The sequence below is a fragment of the Budorcas taxicolor genome, chromosome X, assembly GCF_023091745.1.
Source record: "Budorcas taxicolor isolate Tak-1 chromosome X, Takin1.1, whole genome shotgun sequence".
NCBI classification, from domain to species: Eukaryota; Metazoa; Chordata; class Mammalia; order Artiodactyla; family Bovidae; genus Budorcas; species Budorcas taxicolor.
Window position 1 is genome coordinate 20,119,366 of NC_068935.1, and position 17,553 is coordinate 20,136,918.

General features: G+C 43.5%; 1 protein-coding gene across 1 annotated transcript in view; it reads right to left on the reverse strand.

Annotated features, from left to right (window-relative positions):
• TRPC5 (transient receptor potential cation channel subfamily C member 5) overlaps positions 1–17,553 on the reverse strand; it is a 190,403-nt gene that overhangs the window by 21,122 nt on the left and 151,728 nt on the right. The window contains exon 6 of the mRNA XM_052663331.1: positions 13,477–13,672. Coding sequence (XP_052519291.1) covers positions 13,477–13,672 — 196 coding nt within the window. The remainder of the gene's footprint in view (positions 1–13,476; positions 13,673–17,553) is intronic.

Sequence of the window (17,553 nt, forward strand, 5' to 3'; positions counted from 1 at the left end):
CATATAGATACAAAAAAAAAGGGAAAAAAAGGTTTTATCCTTGTGATGAGAACTTTTTAGGATCTACTCTCTTAGCAGTTGTCAAATATACCATACAGTGGTGTTAATTACAGTCGTCATGTTGAACATGACATCCCCAGGACTTGTTTATCTTATAACTGGAAGTTTGTATCTTTGGACCACCTTCATCCAATTTCCCCACCTCCACACCCCCTGTCTCTGGTAACAACAAATCTAGTCTCTTTTTCTATGAGTTTTTTTTTTTTAAAGATTCTACATATAGTTGAGATCATACAGTAGTTGTCTTTCTCTGATTTCTTTCACTCAGTTTAACACCCTCAAGGTCCCTGTTTGTTGTCTTTCTTATAAGAAGGTAGCAGACTGTCTCATACTAAGGACGATAAAAGTGGCAGAACAAAAGACAACTGCAAATTGATCCAGTGTGTTAGGTCCCTGAGACCCAAAAAGATCTGCTTTCCATCTTCTAGAATGGTTCTGCAAGGTCCTCACAAGCAGACTGGGTTTTCTTCAGAGACCACTTAGTATATGGAACATAAGCATGCTCATAAAAACAACACAGGTCATAAACAATGTAGTTATTTATCTTTTCCTCTCTGAGTCCAAGGGATGCTGAAGGAAAAGTGGCAAATAAAATGAGGGCACTGGATCCCCAGAATTCCCTCCTCCATACTCCACCTCTGACTTACTCTGTTGCCTTCAAATAAATCATTTTCTGAGTCAGAATGAAATTTGGGCTGTTTTTAATTCATAATTTCTCAGGAAATCAACTAGCAGGATCACACAGCTTCTTCAATTCCTTACTAACTTGTCTGTAGTCATCTGAATAGTTTCTGTTTTTCTCTTCTTCTTGTCCTCACTCTCTTACCACAAGGTGGGCTGAGGGGTGTGAGGAGAAGAAAAAAAGTCTCAGGGAGATTAGATGATATATTCTGTGTGTTCTTAGTCCCTCAGCTGTGTCCGACTCTTTGTGACCCCATGGACTGTAGCCCACAAGAGTCCTGTGTCCATGGGATTCTCCAGGCAAGAATACTAGAGTGGGTTGCCATACCCTCCTCCAGGAGATCTTCCCAACCCAGGGATCAAACCCAGGTCTCCTGTATCACAGCCAGATTCTTTATTGTCGAGCCACCAGGGAAGCCCGGATGATATACTGGGTGGCTAAAAATTTTGTGCAGGTTTTTCCATATGATGTTATGGAAAACCTGTACAAACTTCTTTTTGGCCAATTCAATAAATTAAAAAAAATGTGATGCTCTCCCAGTAGACACCAGTACTCTCCATTGTTATATGAGGATATGAGGAAGGTAAGCCTCTTTGGAGTAGAACATAGGATGGGTAAGTTTTCATTGAGGAATAGCATGAAGAACCAAGTTGGGAACAGAATGCCCTGGTCTATACAAGGTCAGAAGGAACAGCACAACTGTATGACTGACCACACACACCATACAAAGCAGCTCTCGAATCCACATCTTCTGACTCTTTATTATTGCTGTTGTTTAGCCGTTCAGTCATGTCTGACTCTTTGTGACCCATGGGGCTGCAAAGAGTCGGATATGACTGAGTGAACAACACTTTCACTTATTCACTATATGTCATACAGTGTATCCTGGTTAAGGATGGGGGGACTTGAGTATAAAGTGTCTCTGCATTAGTATTAAGAGAAACACACTATGGAATAACTTCCTTGAGGATTCACTGGGTGATGCAAACTTCTCTGTGCCTGCAAAAGTCTGGAGGCCTAGGCCAATGGGAACTTTGATGAAGTCAGTGAGAGGATTCTGGTTCCACCTATCCAAGCCTTCTTTAGTAATTGGTGCTGATGTTTTAATGAATGAGAAGGCCTATCATACTTTCTTTTCTTTCATTCGGGTGATTCCTGACATGCCACATTTATTAAGAGCAGCTTTGAGATAATTCTGTTTCTCATCAAGCCTTTGTGATTACCTTACAATTTTATATGCACAGGTACTTCTAAAAATTCAAACATACAGGGAAAATTGAGAAAGAGAACAGAGGAAAAGCAAAATCCCATGACGGAAGAATGGAGAATAAGAAGGGTAGAAATACAATGACCTCTCCCACCAATTTTTTACTCTTAGATCATTTCTATTATCCTCTTTTAAACAAAGTTGTGTATACCTTGACAACTAAGATAATGTAATTTTGCTGTCAGATCACAAGTAAAAAGCAGAGTATTGCAGTAGGTCATAACTTCTGAGGCTCCTTCTGGGGTATTTTGGCTTCTGTGTTGTAGCTACAGGCTACCTCCTGGCCCAGGCTGTCTCCATGCTGAGCCGACCTACATGTAGGGCTCTAGTGACCACAGCAAGGGAGAGAACTTATTAATATTAATCAGTCAGCTCTCACATTTAGTTTCTAAACCCAAGTTGCTCAGAAATTAAAGAACACTTGTATCAGATAGCTTTCTAGTCAACTGATTCTTGATGCCCAGGACAAGATTAAAGGCAGAAGCCAAGTACACATTTGTCAACCATGGCCTGTGGGCCATGGGCATTTGACATTTCCACCAAAATTATTTGTAGCCAATGAAGAGCACATTTAGAGGCCAATCCATAGGAAGGTCAGGTCTTCTCTGCTTCTCTCCAGGTTGTCCATCAATAGTTATTACTTTATGTAGAGGTTGAAGGCACCTTTGACTTCAGTCAGTCAGTTCAGTCTCTCAGTCGTGTCCGACTCTTTGTGACCCCATGAACCGCAGCACGCCAGGCCTCCCTGTCCATCACCAACTCCCGGAGTTCACCCAAACCCACGTCCATTGAGTCAGTGATGCCATCTAACCATCTCATCCTCTGTCATCCCCTTCTCCTCCTGCCTTCAATCTTTCCCAACATCAGGGTCTTTTCAAATGAGTCAGCTCTTTGCATCAGTTGGCCAAAATATTGGAATTTCAGCATCAGTCCTTCCAGTGAACACCCAGGACTGATCTCCTTTAGAATGGACTGGTTGGATCTCCTTGCAGTCCAAGGGACTCTCAAGAGTCTTCTCCAACACCACAGTTCAAAAGCATCAATTCTTCAGTGCTCAGCTTTCTTTATAGTCCAACTTTTACATCCATACATGACTACTGGAAAAAGCATAGCCTTGACTAGATGGACCTTTGTCAACAAAGTAATGTCTCTGCTTTTGAATATGCCATCTAGGTTGGTCATAACTTTCCTTCCAAGGAGTAAACATCTTAATTTCATGGCTGCAATCATCATCTGCAGTGATTTTGGAGTCCAAAAAAATAAAGTCAGCCACTGTTTCCACTGTTTCCCCATCTATTTGCCATGAAGTGATGGGACCAGATGCCAGATCTTAGTTTTCTGAATGTTGGGGACTGTTAAAAAGATCTGATCCTTTGCAAATTGTGATGATGGCGACATTTTCCTTCAGTGCTTCTAATCTCTTTCTCTTATTGTTGTCCCCCCTTCTTCAGGTACACTTCTCTCACTTGCTTGATTCACCATGAAAACCTGACCTTAATAAGGGATTGAACTCACAAGGAGTCATGTCACCTACTAACAGCTTAAAACCTATTTGCATTATAAGTGGGGACAAGGTCCCAAAGTGAAGGATTTCAGGACAATGGGAGGATGTCTCTGAATCCTCTGAGATTTTATGCTAAACTGTATGCAAGCATGGGCTTCCCAGGTGTCACTAGTGGTAAAGAACCTGCCTGCCAATGCAGGAGATATAAGAGACGCAGGTTCTATTCTTCAGTTGGGAAGATCCCCTGGAGGAGGGCATGGCAACTCACTTCAGTATTCTTACCTGGATAATCCCATGGGCAGAGAAGCCTGGTGGGCTATAGTCCATGGAATTGCAAAGAGTTGGTCATGACTGAAGTGACCCTAGCATGCACACACATGCATTTTTGCTTCATCAAATTATCGAAACAATTCATGACTCAAAAAAGGTACAGCCTTAAGGTAAAGAAATGAAATGCAAATAGTGGAAATTGAAACTGTAGTTCTATGACTATCAACCCCATGAGAACAGAGACCACATCTTTCTTACTCCTGTTACCTACTGTATCCCCAGCATAGGGTATATACTATCTTTCAATAAGCATTTGTTAAATTCATTCATTTATCCATCCAGGAGATATTTATTGTTAAGTGAATGGATGAAAGAGTAAAAGATACCAGCTGGCAGAAGGGAAGAGGTATTTTTTGGGCATTAGGCCCTTTCCATCATTCACATAGTTGATCATGTTTCTGTTTGAGTTACCCAAGATGGAGTCTCCATGGTACCTACTGATGTTCCTGATGAACATCCAGTACAAGTGAGTCTGGGATCCAGAGAAGGAGCTCAGGCATCTGCCCTGTTGGAGTGACCTTTAGCACAGGGTAAGGAAACTCACTTCTCTCATTTGTCCACTTCCCATTCCCACTTGAATCTTTGTCAGTCACCAAAATCATTACCAGGCAGCAGGCGGCATTGAAGGTTCAGTGTTTTGAAACAAAGCACTCTCATCCCCAGCAGATATGGGCTCTCAGACAAAACCATGCATGGGCATGGATGCAGAATGACAGAGGAATCCATTTCTGTGTTAGACTACCAGAGGGAGGGCCAAGCCCAGGCAGGGCTAGCAGTCTGAAAAGTCAGCCTTTGGTGGTCCCTGCAGCGTTTGCCCGCAGAAGGCAATGGCACCCCACTCCAGTACTCTTGCCTGGAAAATCCCATGGACAGAGGAGCCTGGTAGGCTGCAGTCCATGGGGTCACAAAGAGTCGGACATGACTGAGCGACTTCACTTTCACTTTTCACTTTCATGCATTGGAGAAGGAAATGGCAACCCACTCCAGTGTTCTTGCCTGGAGAATCCCAGGGATGGGGGAGCCTGGTGGGCTGCCATCTATGGGGCTGGACAGAGTTGGACACGACTGAAGTGACTTAGCAGCAGCAGCAGCAGGAGCAGCAGCAGCAGCAGCAGCATGTGCTGAATGCTCCTCTCTACCCAACTGCAGCTGGAGGGTGGATAGTCAGTCCATTTACTGCTATGGATATAGTTTCAGGAGAATTTAAAGTATCCAGGAACTGTTTGAGAAGGAAAAGGGCTGAAAGATCCCAAGGCAGCATGTGTAAGTTGAATGAGGAATTCTTGTCATGCAAATAAGCTTAGTAGCTCTGAACTTTTTATCCTCTGTGGGTGTGATGATTTCAGGTGGATTGTGTGATTGTTTGGGGAGGCTGCGGATATTAGGGGCAGAACTAACAAGAAACCAGAAGTTTGAAGTCTGGTGGGCAAAAAAAAAGGAAAAAAAAGTGTGTGTGTGTGTGTGTGTGTGTGTGTGTGTGTGTGTGTGTGTGTGTGTGTGTGTTGGGGAGTTGGTGGTCAGGGGATCTGATCTCAGGAAAACAGAAGTCACTTAGTCTCTGGAACCAAAGAAGACTCCTTAGGAGATCCCTCTGGTTAGAACCCAAGGGAGAGTCAGTGAGTCAGTGAACCAAGTGGAGAGGCAAAGCTGGGGGGAGTCTGACATTGGGTGGGGTGGAGTGGAGGGTGTACACCAGGGCCTGGGGGCTTGGGTTCATGCAGGAAAGGAGGTGTGTGGTGTCATTATCACTTTGGATCAGACAGACTTGCTGGTGCTCTTATGAAAGGTGTGCCCTTGGGACAGTCACTTTAGCCCTGTGCCTCAGTTCCTCACCTATAAAATTGAATCGATAATAGTACCTACCTCAGGTAGTTGTAGGGATTTAGTGAGAAAATATACATGAAAAGTGCTTTGTATAGTGTCTGGCACATTATAAGTGCTCAATAAGTGGTAGTTTTATTATTTATTTATTTTTAAAAATATTTATTTGGCTGCCTGGAGTCTTAGTTGCAGCACACTTCTGTCTAGTTGTGGTGTGTGGGCCTAGTTGCCCCGTGGAATGTGTGATCTTATTTTCCTGACAGGGATCAAATCTGTATCCCCTGCATTGCAAGGCAGATTCTCAATCATTGAACCACCAGGCAAATCCCCAGTAGTTTTACTGATAATAGTTATAATGATTGTTGTTGTTGTTTAGTTGCTAAAGTCTTTACTTGCCACCCCATGGAGGAGCCTCCTAGGCTCCTCTGCCTATGGAATTTCCCAGGCAAGAGTACTGGAATGGGTTGCCATTTCCTTCATGGGATCTTCCCAATCCAGGGATTGAACCCACATCTCCTGCATCGGCAGGCGGGTTCTTTACCACTGAGCCACCAGGGAAGTGCTGTATGATGCTAGATAGAAAGTGCCTGGGATTTAACAAAGGCTTGTGTCTATGCCAGATATTCACTGTATTCTTATTTCTGATTTCTCTAAGCCTTAGGGAAATGAGAAAGACTTCAGCTTGAGACTAGAGGTGGAGGCCAGGCCACAGGCTTGTCCAGGTAAGGTAAGGCAGTTAACCCCAGGTGCTGTGCTAAGCCAAGTAGACAGCAACATAAGGACTCAGCATGGGGATGTGGGAAGCCACAAAAGCAGACCTCATCTTTAAAAATTATTTTTCTGAAGGCAGGCTCTAAACTTTGTCATCCAGCTTCTAGAGATATGACTTGTTGACATGCTTCCCCTCCTTGTGGGAACATAGTCCCTGTTGGCACAGGGAGGACTTCCTTCTCATTTGAAGATATTTTCATGGGGAATAAGGATGAGAGGTAGAAAGGAGTGAGGCAAGCTTCTACACTCTTTACAGCACTGCCTCCACCCCCCAGTCAACACCAAGCCAATCTTTGCTGGTATGCCTGCTATTGGGCTTCCCAGGTTGCACTAGTGGCAAAGAATCTGCCTGCCAAAGCAGGGGATGTAAGAGATGTGGGTTCGATCCCTGGGTCAGGAAGATCCCCTAGAGGAGGACATCGCAACCTGCTCCAGTGTTCTTGCCTGGAGAATCCCATGGACAGAGGAGCCTGGTGGGCTACAATCCACAGGGTTGCAAAGGGTCAGACATGACTGAAGCGACTTAGCACACACAGCACATGCCAGCTATTTATCTGCCAGTGTGAAGTGAAAGCCACTCAGTTGTGTCTGACACTTTGCAACCCCATGGACTATAGAGTCCATGGAATTCTCCAGGCCAGAATACTGGAGTGGGTAGCCTTTCCCTTCTCCAGGAGACCTTCCCAACCCAGGGATTGAACCCAGGTCTCCCGCATTGCAGGTGGATTCTTTATCAGCTGAGCCACAAGGGAAGCCCCCAGGGATTGAGATCTAAAAGCTGTCCCCACTATTCTGTCTTTCCAGATTTGACCTCCAATGCTCAGCTCGATGTGTACTTCCTAAATCAGCCTCACAACAACCCAATTAAATAGGTACTGGTTGGGAGGTAGCCAGAAAAACAGAAATCTCCTTTCAAACATAGGAGATTTAATACAGATTAGTCACAGGGGATGGAAGAGTCGAGAACCAAACAGGAGGCACTGAGGCAACTCAAGATTAGCAACAACAGGAAGCCCCTCTTATCCCTGGAGTTAGAGGGACAGCATGAAGACATGGTGAGTGGTGTTGCCAGAGCTCGGAGACTGGATCTATCTGGTGGGAACTAGAGCCAAGATGGGGCTGCCTTGCAGAAGCTGGTGCCAAGGAGAGGGGGCTGCTTGGTGGTAGCTGGAGCTACCAGAGATGAGCCCTGTAGGAAACACAGCTGCTGCTGGAAGTGCCACAAAAAGTAAGGTTGGACATGGGGAAGAAATATCCTAGCTTCTCTCTTCTTCCTACCTTCCGGTTGGTCAATCCCACACAGAAGCAAATGGCAAAGGACTATGGGAAATGTAGTTCCCTGATACAGACCAGCACAGGAAATGAACAGGGAGTGGATCTGAGGGTAAGCAGCAGATGAAAAGCCTAATTATCCATCCCCATTTTACAGAGGAGTCAAATGAGGCAGAAAGAGATTCAGTTACCCCAACTACACTAAGTGGCAAGAGTCCAGGCTTCAAATCAGGCAGGCTGACTACTCCTGAGTCCATGCTCTCTGCAATCACTACTATTATATGCTCAGGGTAATAGCACTATTGTTATTTAACTCGTCAGACTTTTCCCTCTGGATTTAAAGCTCCCCAAAAGCAGCAGCAGCAGCAACAGTAGCAGAAAAGGCATCTACTGTGTCTTTATATTTATATCATTTATAGCATGTAGCCTTCACTGAAATGGGATGATCAGCAGGTTTTCATAGGTTTGGGTGGTGGTGGGGTACTGTGAAAATGTCCTCTGCCATTCTGAATGTTTTCTTGTTAATTAAATGTAGCAATTTCTGATAAGATTCCAGACAATGGTTTAGCAACAGGGAAAAGTCTAAGCAGCAAGGAGAAAAATTGGTATCTAGATTGCTTGAGGGCATCCCAAAGGGAACAGACAGTTATAAAAATTTGACTCCAATGTTACAAAATTTGTACAACTTGAATTCCCAGCTTCTTCACCTGGGAAGAGGATATACCATCCCTTAGGTGACTTGGCTGGCAGTGTTGCTGTTTTATTTGGTTTTCTTAACAGTTCTTGGATACTAAGAGTCCACAGTTATGTTGATGAAGTGTCATTTCTCATTGTGTCCATCATGACCACCCTTGTCTAAGCCACCAACAGCTCTTATGTGGTCAATGCAATGGTCTCATAATTAGTCTCTGTCCCTGTACCATTCATTCCATCTCTTCTCAATCAGCCACAGCAATCTTATTAAAATGCCAGTTAGATCACAATGTTGTTGTTCAGTCACTAAGTTGTGTCTGACTCTTTGTGACCCCATAGACTGCAGGATGCCAGGTTTCCTTGTGCTTCACTATCTCTCAGAGCTTGCTCAAATGCATGTTCATTGAGTTGGTGATGCCATCCAACCATCTCATCCTCTATTGCCCACTTCTTCTCCTCCCCTCAATCTTTCCTAGCATCAGGGTCTTTTCCAATGAGTCAGCTCTTCACATCAGGTGGCCAAAGTACTGGAGCCTCAGCATCAGTCCTCCCAATGAATTTTCAGGACTGATTTCCTTTAGGATTGATTGGTTTGATCTCCTTGCAGTCCAAGGGAGTTTCAAGCATCTTCTCCAGCACCACAATTCAAAAGTATCAGTTCTTCAGTGCTCAGCCTTCTTTATGGTCCAACTCCCATCATGTACCTCCTCTGTTTAAAACCCTCCCAAAGCTCCCCATTTCACTCAGAGAAGAATCCAAAGTCTTCACAAAGGTTGATCAGGCCCTGCCTGATCTGTCCTTCACCTCCATGACCTCATCTCCAACTTGTCTCCCCTTTGTGTACTCCACTCCCGTCACATTGGCCTTCCCAAGGCTGAAATCAAGGTGTCAGCATAGCTCAGCTGTTATCCGGAGACTCTGGAGATGAATCTGTCTCAACTTCATTTATATTGTTGGCAGAATTTATTTCCTTGTGGTATGAGGACTGTGGTCCCCTTTTCTATGCAGGCTGTCAAGTGGGGGTCATACTCATCTCCTAAACACCACCCATATTTTTTACTGCATGATTCCCTCCATCTTCAAGCCAGCAATGATACACCAAATCCTCCATGTGCTTCAAAGCTCTGACATTCCTTCTGCTTTTAAAAGACTCATGAGATTAGATTAGGCCCACCTGGATACTCTTCCTGTGTGGTAACCTTAATTATATCTGCAAAACCCCTTTTGCCATGTAATGCAATGTAATCACAGGTGTGCCATCTCATCATAGTCATGGTCCTAATGATTAGGGTGGGAAATCTTGAGGCAGCATTTTAGCCTTGTGAGTCCCCTCACCCCACAATAATCAGCTGTTTGAGAAACTTACCAATGAGAATATATGCCAACAATAGCCCCGGAGCAGGGGCGTGGAGAATACCTGCTGCTCCAGGTGTTACCCTTTACTTGCAAGATTGTGGAGTGGCCTGGAGGCATCCCAGAGACAATAGCTGGAGCTGTAGCTATTTACCAACTGGTATGAAAATTCTTTAATATTTTAACAAGTGGAGATAGCGTATCTGTGCCTAGCAGTTGTTTATCTGCTCCATAGTGTGTGAAGTGCCGCCTTCTTTTCTGAGCTCAGAGAGTCTGAAGTTGGTCTCGGATGATTAGGGGAAGGTGGGGATACCGCCTGCCTTCCTGCATACTTCCACAGTATGAAGTGGCCCCTTCCAGCCTTGCCTGCTGTTTCCGTGCCACCACATTTGTTTTTCTGTTTGTTTTTTTCTGATGAATGTCTCCATTTGCATGGCTGTCTTATGCAGTGGGAGAGTTCATCCATCATCTGAGCCTCCAAGCACTGCCACTCCAATCCCATTCGTATGGCCTCTCCCCAGCAGATGTGGCTCAGTGAGGCAAGTGCTGTGGACTTGCTCTCATCATTAGCCTGCACACTTCACAGCAGCCAAAGAAACCCAGGTTTCTTATTAACTTGCCAAGCAAAGCTTGACAGCTCATCATGAGCCTCATGTTTTGTGAGGACCCATCTCAGGCAACAGACATGACCCCTGTGGGTGAGTTGGGGTAGGAAGAGGGCCTAAGTTAAATGAATTTGGTGGGACTGGTCTGCTTCTCCCACCTAATATTTGTATATGGGTGAATTTGATGAGAAAGTTATCAAGGACAGCTTCACTTGATGGAATCGTGAGCATACACATCAGGCACAGCAGTGACAAGGTGGGTGTGTTGAAGGAAGTGTCACAGAGGAAAATGAGCTCGAGAAGAGATAAGAATAAATGGAGGAAAGTAAATCACTGCTGATTGCAAACAACACTAATAATAATAATATACAACATGGCCAGCTTCACTTGCTGATGTTGGCTGAGACCACAGAGCACGGCTGTGGTGTGCTGTGGTGCCCATACGTCACAGATTCACAGTGAATCTGTGTCAACAACTGAGTGTCTAATTAGACTAAGTCAGCCTATGCTTCCTTGTTGTTTTTTTTTTTTTTGGCTGTGCTGAGTCTTCATTGCTGCAAGCAGGCTTCTTTCTCTAGTTTTGGCAAATGGGGGCTACTCTTCGTTGCAGTGTACAGAATTATTGCAGTGGCTTCTCTTGTGGAGCACGGGTTCTAGGCTGCGTGGGCTTCAGTAGTTGTGACTCACCAGCTCTAGGGCATAAGCTCAGTAGTTGTGGTGTATGGGTTTAGTTGCCTCGTGGCATGTGGGATCTTCCTGAACCAGGGATTGAACACATGTCCCCTGTATTGGTAGATGGATTCTTAACCACTGGACAACCAGGAAAGCCCTGTGCCACCTTTTGAAGTAGGAGAGATTAGTCTTCAGTGGCTTCCTTTCTTGTAAACCTTTCCCCCATGTCTAGGCCTTTCTAAAGACTGCGTTCACTGCTGAAGTAGAGATGTGGCAAGTGGAATCAAATCTACTTGCTGGTCTTCACCATGTAAACAGAACCAGATGTCTTTGGAATCAGATCCCATTGGAGCCAGTTCCAAATGGTAAAGACACATTTACAGAGGATCTCAAAGCAGCAGGTAGTGTTCAGGATGGTTGACTATGACTTTAGATGTGTGAGATGGTATAGACCCTATTAAGGACATCTCCCTGCAAGGCCCACCCCCAGCTTTCTCTCAAGCTGAGGCGTTTTCTCCAGGTGCAGCGGTAGGCGGCATTGAAACACAGCTTACTACCAGCAGGTGCTGACAAGAGAGCTGAAGTTGAAGATTTCTACCCGTCCTAGCAAAATGTCACCAAACTCAGTGGAAAACGTCACAGCCCTGCATTAGGTGACAAGAAAATCTCTCCCTTTTCTCTGCCATTAGGAGCAATCAGCTGCAAGACGCCCAGGGAGAAAATGACAAATGCCTCAGCACAAATATTGCCATCTTTGGTAGGGGTAGGGGGTTTGGATAATAGGCATAGTGGTGGAAAAATGAACCCTTGAGATTCTATATGCCTTTCTCCCTTATAGAGACAGGTTAGGAGTGAGCATAGAGTGTTTCAGAGTTGTTGGTCTAGTTGGGTTTGGAGGGGAGAGAGAGAGAAAGCAAACTATATTTCATTTCAAAAGCAACAGATGGAGAGAATTTCAAGCTAGAAAGGACCTTGAGAGCTGTTCATCTATAGACACTCAGACTCATAGAATATCAGAGCTGGCAGGGATATTAAAGACCATTGAGTCAGACATGCAAATGGCCAACAGGTACATAAAAAGTTGCTCAACATCATTCTTCATCAGGGAAGTATAAATCAAGACCAACAGTGAGATATCACCTCATACCAGTTAGGATGGCTATTATAGAAATAAAAATAACAAGTAGTGGTGAAGGAATGGAGAAAAGGGAAACCTGGTGTTCAGTTGATGGGAATGTAAATTGTTATAGCCACTATGGAAAACAGCATGGCGTTCCCTCAAAAAGTTAGAAGTAGAAGTACCATATGATCTAGAAATTGCACTTCTTTGTATTTATCTGAAGGAAATGAAATCACTATCTTGAAGGGATATCTCCACCTCCATGTTCACTGCAACATTATTCACTATAGCCAAGATATGGAAACAACCTAAGTGTCCATTAATGTTGTTGTTGTTTAGTTGCTAAGTCATGTCTGACTCTTTTGCGACCCCATGGACTGTAGCCCACCAAGCTCCTCTGTCCATGGGATTTCCCGGGCAAGAATACTGGAGCAGGTTGCCATTTCCTTCTCCAGGGGGCCTTCCTGACCGTGGGGATCAAACCCACATCTCCTGAACTGGCAGGTATATTCTTTATCATCCATTGATATGTGGATGAATAAAGAAAATGTAGTATTTATGTATACAACTAAACATCCAAATTCACTGATATCTAATTAAACAGGACCTCAAGTAGCCAGAATTTCTTTGCTAACACTTGCATTTTTAGAAATCATAAGAAAATAAGCTAAGGTTAGATATTTATTTTGACATCAAAAACCAAGACAGGGCTTGCACTGATCCCATATCCTATACCTTCATCATTTTTAGTTTAGAGTAATAACTACTGATCCAAATGATAATATGATGGTCAAAAAAAGATTCAGCCATAGAACTCTATTTCAGAGTATCTTACAGCAGACTGTAGTCACTCATATATTTTTGATTAAAAAACAAAAATACCACCCTCTGAGAAAGTTGTCTTTGGCAATAAATAGACTGCTCAGTTTTGGGAGAAAGATGTCTACAATTACGACGGATCAGTTCAATCCACCCTAGAGATTAGTGAGGGGACATGTTGTAGCCAAACTGCTCATACCTCCTGAGCTCTTCTTACCAAGGCAAGAAAATGGATTCAGAGATTTAAACATAATTTTAGCAGGTAACCAGAAACTCTTATTCACTAGAACATCTTCTAGATTACTAAGATTCAACGGACTAACAGTCCAAACTGAGTTGCCTTAGAAAGAAATAATTCAATCTAATAGCTAGAAAAGCTAGTGTAAAACAACTAAGGCATATGGACTCTTTCCTTGAGTTTCCAGTGGGTTCCAGTCCACTGTGACCACTCCTGAAACCAAGGTACCCACCCCCCTACCTGCTGCCTTGTAGAGCAAAGTGACTTACAGCAATAAGCTGGTAGGAGTTGTTCATCATGGCAATCAGCATGTTCAGCAGCACCACCAGGGAGATGACATTGTATGTCCCAAACATGGTTGCTCCCACAAACTCTGTGAACTCATGTCTGGCTTTCACATTGGTGACATAGAGATTTAAAAGGCCAAATACAGACCAGAAGAGGGACTGAAGGGTTTCAAAGAGCCTAAAAGAGATCAAAGAGAAGATTAGTCCTCAAGGAGGAGCAAGAAAAAAAATGTGCTTAATTAATTAATTAATAAGGAGGTTGCATCCCAGCAGGTAGACTGATGGTCTCACGTATTTTGGTCTCCTCTCCAGCACAATTCACCCAAGTCTGTTTGTTCCCACTCGTATGTCTTATGCCTTGCCCTTCCACCTGGAATGTCATCTCCTTCTTCTCAATCTACACAGAACCTTTAATTTTCCAAGACTTATTTCAAGCACTACTTCCTCCACCAAACCTTCTCCTTTATCTTCAGCCCATGTGACTTACCACCTTTCTAAATACATAGAGGCAGGAGTGCAATGGCTAACAATATGGTACTTGGGTTACACTTCCCTGGGTTAAAAACAGCTCTGACACTTGCCACCTAAGTGAACATGAACAACTTAAACCATTTCTGACACTTCTTTTGTGGTTCCCACAGGGCCCAGAATGGTGCTAAGCTCAGTAGAGTAGCTTAAGGATTCTTGAATGAAAATTTATATGAATTGTTTTTAATGATATATTAGCTAACAATTATTGAGAATTTACTATAAAAGCATTTCTGTTTTGTTAGTCGCTCAGTTGTATCTGACTCTTTGCAACCCCATGGACTGTAGCCTACCAGGCTCCTCTGTTCATGGAATTCTTTAGGCAAGAATACTGGAATGTGTAGCCATTCCATTCTCCAGGGGATCTTCTTGACTCAGGGATCAAACTGGGGTCTCCTGCATTGTAGGCAGATTCTTTACCATCTGATCCACCAGGGAAGAACCATAAAAGCATACTAGACATTTTACATATATTAACATTATGATTCCTATAAGACTGATATTATTACTGCTGAGGAAAGAGAGGTTCAGAGATTGAGTAATTTGACCAAGCTATAAGTGCTGAGCCAGAATTCAAATCCAGGTACTTCTCACCTCCCCAAACCAATGCATTATTCTATATTGGATAGCTTCATAAATTACTATTTCTTCTCCACATCTAAATATTAATATGTAACTTTTGCAAGGATATGTTTTTGGGGTCCAGGTTTTCTTTTGCATCATGTTCAGAAATTTGTGCATATAGCAATACGAAGTAACCAGCTCCCAGGCAGGCACTAACCAATCATTTCTCCAGTACACGAAAGAGGCAGAGAAGTCAAGAAATACAACTTTGAGGATGAATGTAACTTTTCAATTCTTGAAAGGCTCAAAATGTGTTGTTTTTATAGCCCAGTGTATTTTAAGCAGCTTAGAGACAGGTTCTTGGGTTCATTTGGGGGTTATACATGGGCAATGTCTTAAAGATTTCCTCTGTCTGGGAGTGCTCTTCCCCCTATCTCTGCATGGCTGTCTCCTTGTCATCACTGAGGTCTCAGCTCAATCGTCACTTCCTTAGACAGACTCCCCAGTGTCACCCTACCTAAAGTAGGCCCCCAGTTACTCTCTATCCTGTTGTCTTGTTTCAGGTTTTTGGTAGCATTTAAAACTCTCTAAAATTATGTTATTAAGTAAATTCTGTTTCTATGTTGATTTTCTATTCATCTCCACTAGAAAGTAAGCTCTATGAGAAAAGAGACAGGCATACAGCTACTATGTACCTGACATATAATAGGCTTCCCATGTGGCGCTATTGGTAAGGAACCTGCCTGCCAATGCAGGGGATGTAAAAGACGTGGGTTTAATCCCTGGGTCAAGAAGATCCCCTAGAGTAGGGCATGGCAACCCACTCCAGTATTCTTGCTGAGAAAATCCCATGGACAGAGGAGCCTGGCAAGCTACAGTTCATGGGATTGCAAAGAGTCAAACATGACTCAAGCTACTGAGCAGCACTAGATTTGTTGAACACATGATTGAAGACATATTAATAATACAACTACTGTTATAACTAGATTAAGGTTTAGAAGACTCCAAACCTGTTGATAATTGCATGTTCAGTAGGTGAGGGTTTCACAGCGAGGGTTAGTTCATTTTGATGAAGCTTGTGCTCTGCACTGGCCTGATTCTCAGGTGACCTCCTTTGGGACATGCATCTGGCCCTTTGTCATCTGTTAAATGGCTCTTTTCTAATCATAGTGGATAGCTCCCACTATCCTTTCAGCATCATATTACTTGAGAGCTAGCCAAGAAGGAAGAAATCTTTTTTTGTTGGACGAAAGTAAGTGCCAGATGGAGACACATTTGAAAATCAACAGTAAGATGAGAGTCTGGACTTCAGGGGCCAGAGAACAAGAACTAGAATATGGCAAGTCAGACCTATTACAGGATCTGTATTTTCAGGAGACTGTACAATCAGGGCCAGGCAATACAGTGTGTCACATAACCAGACAGAGTGTCAAAAATGAAAAAGACGTGGAGTGCAGGAATCTGGTTCCGCTATGAAGGCCTATCTAGGACCTAGCGGTGTCCATTAGAAGTCAGGGCAGTCAGGAGGCCAGCAATGGCATAAGAAGCTAGCCCAGCAGCTGGATAATAAAAGTCGGGGAATATAGGGCTTAGAAAAACAGGAACAACTGCACCAAATAGAAATGACACTGAAGAACCAGAATCTCTGGAATTTGAGTGTTCTTGAATATTGAAAGCATTCACAAAGTATTTTTTGATTGCATGACTGACGACAAGGCCACAAGCCAGGGCAAATATGTCATCAATATGGTGGCAAAGTCTTAGTTCATTGGTTGCTTCTCCAGAAAGGATGATGTTACTCTCCTCCACCCCCAGCCCCATAACAATTAAAATTGTGATGGTTAATGCTTAAGTGGAAAGTTTACTACTAGCCATCCCAATGACTGATACAAAGATTCCTAAAAGTGAAAGTCCAGGCATTTAGAATCTGTCCTAAATTGTGATATTCTAGTCAGGGAGACCCTAGAGGTATGATTGTATAACAGATAAGGAAAGGGGACAAGATTGTTCCTCAGGTTTTGGTGGTTGTTAGTGAAAGTGCCCTTGACATGGGGCACAAAATGTCATGATACAATCTGGCCATTAGGAGAATATGTCTTATTGAAATGCATGCCCAGGTAAAATGGGTGATTGACATTTGGGGTAGAAAAGAACATTCTGGTGAGAGATCTATAGGAAGCTCCATGGCTTCTAGACTCAATTGAATTCATGACCTAGGGGACAATTACATGGTGGTCAGGTCCATAACACAATCATCACAGGGATGGAAAGACTTGTTGACCAAGCCCCAGAATCCTAAGTGCCAAAGGAATACTATTTTGATATTAACAGAGAAAACAGTGAGTCCATTTTCATTTAGCAGAGAGTCAACAAGTATACAGAACTTGCTGACTCAACAAGGGGCAAAAAGTGAAGATACAGAGATTCAAGAAGACTTGATATTAACTGCTTGCAAGACAAATCCCCACCAGCTAGTTAAGAGGGGATTTGTGCATGTTGGGAGCCATCCATAAATATTACTAGATCATGAAGCAAAGAGAGACTTGGTAGAATAGAGATAAGAACTATGGTCCTCATGACAGTTGCTGAAAGTCTCATCTTTGAGATGAGTTCATCTTTCTAAAGGCAGAAGGAGTGTAAAGATTGACCCCTCTGCATTTCACTCTGACTAGTGAAGAAGTGGAGGATGTATTGGAAAAGAAAGTCTCCTTGGGAAAAAGCAGTGCCAAGTTGTGCTGATAACCCACAGGGAGCAAAGGCATAGTCATCTGTTGGTCATCCCTACCCATTTTGCAGTTCACTGGACTTGGCAGTTTCTTATTGCAACCTGCCTTTGACAAGTTTCTGACTCTGGTTGGAATGCTCCCACCATGCTCCCAACCTGCAGCCTCCACTTCCTTCCTGTCTTCTTCTCTACCCAACTCTTGTTTGACCTGCCAGCCTCAGCTAAAGCCCCAGCTCTTCTAG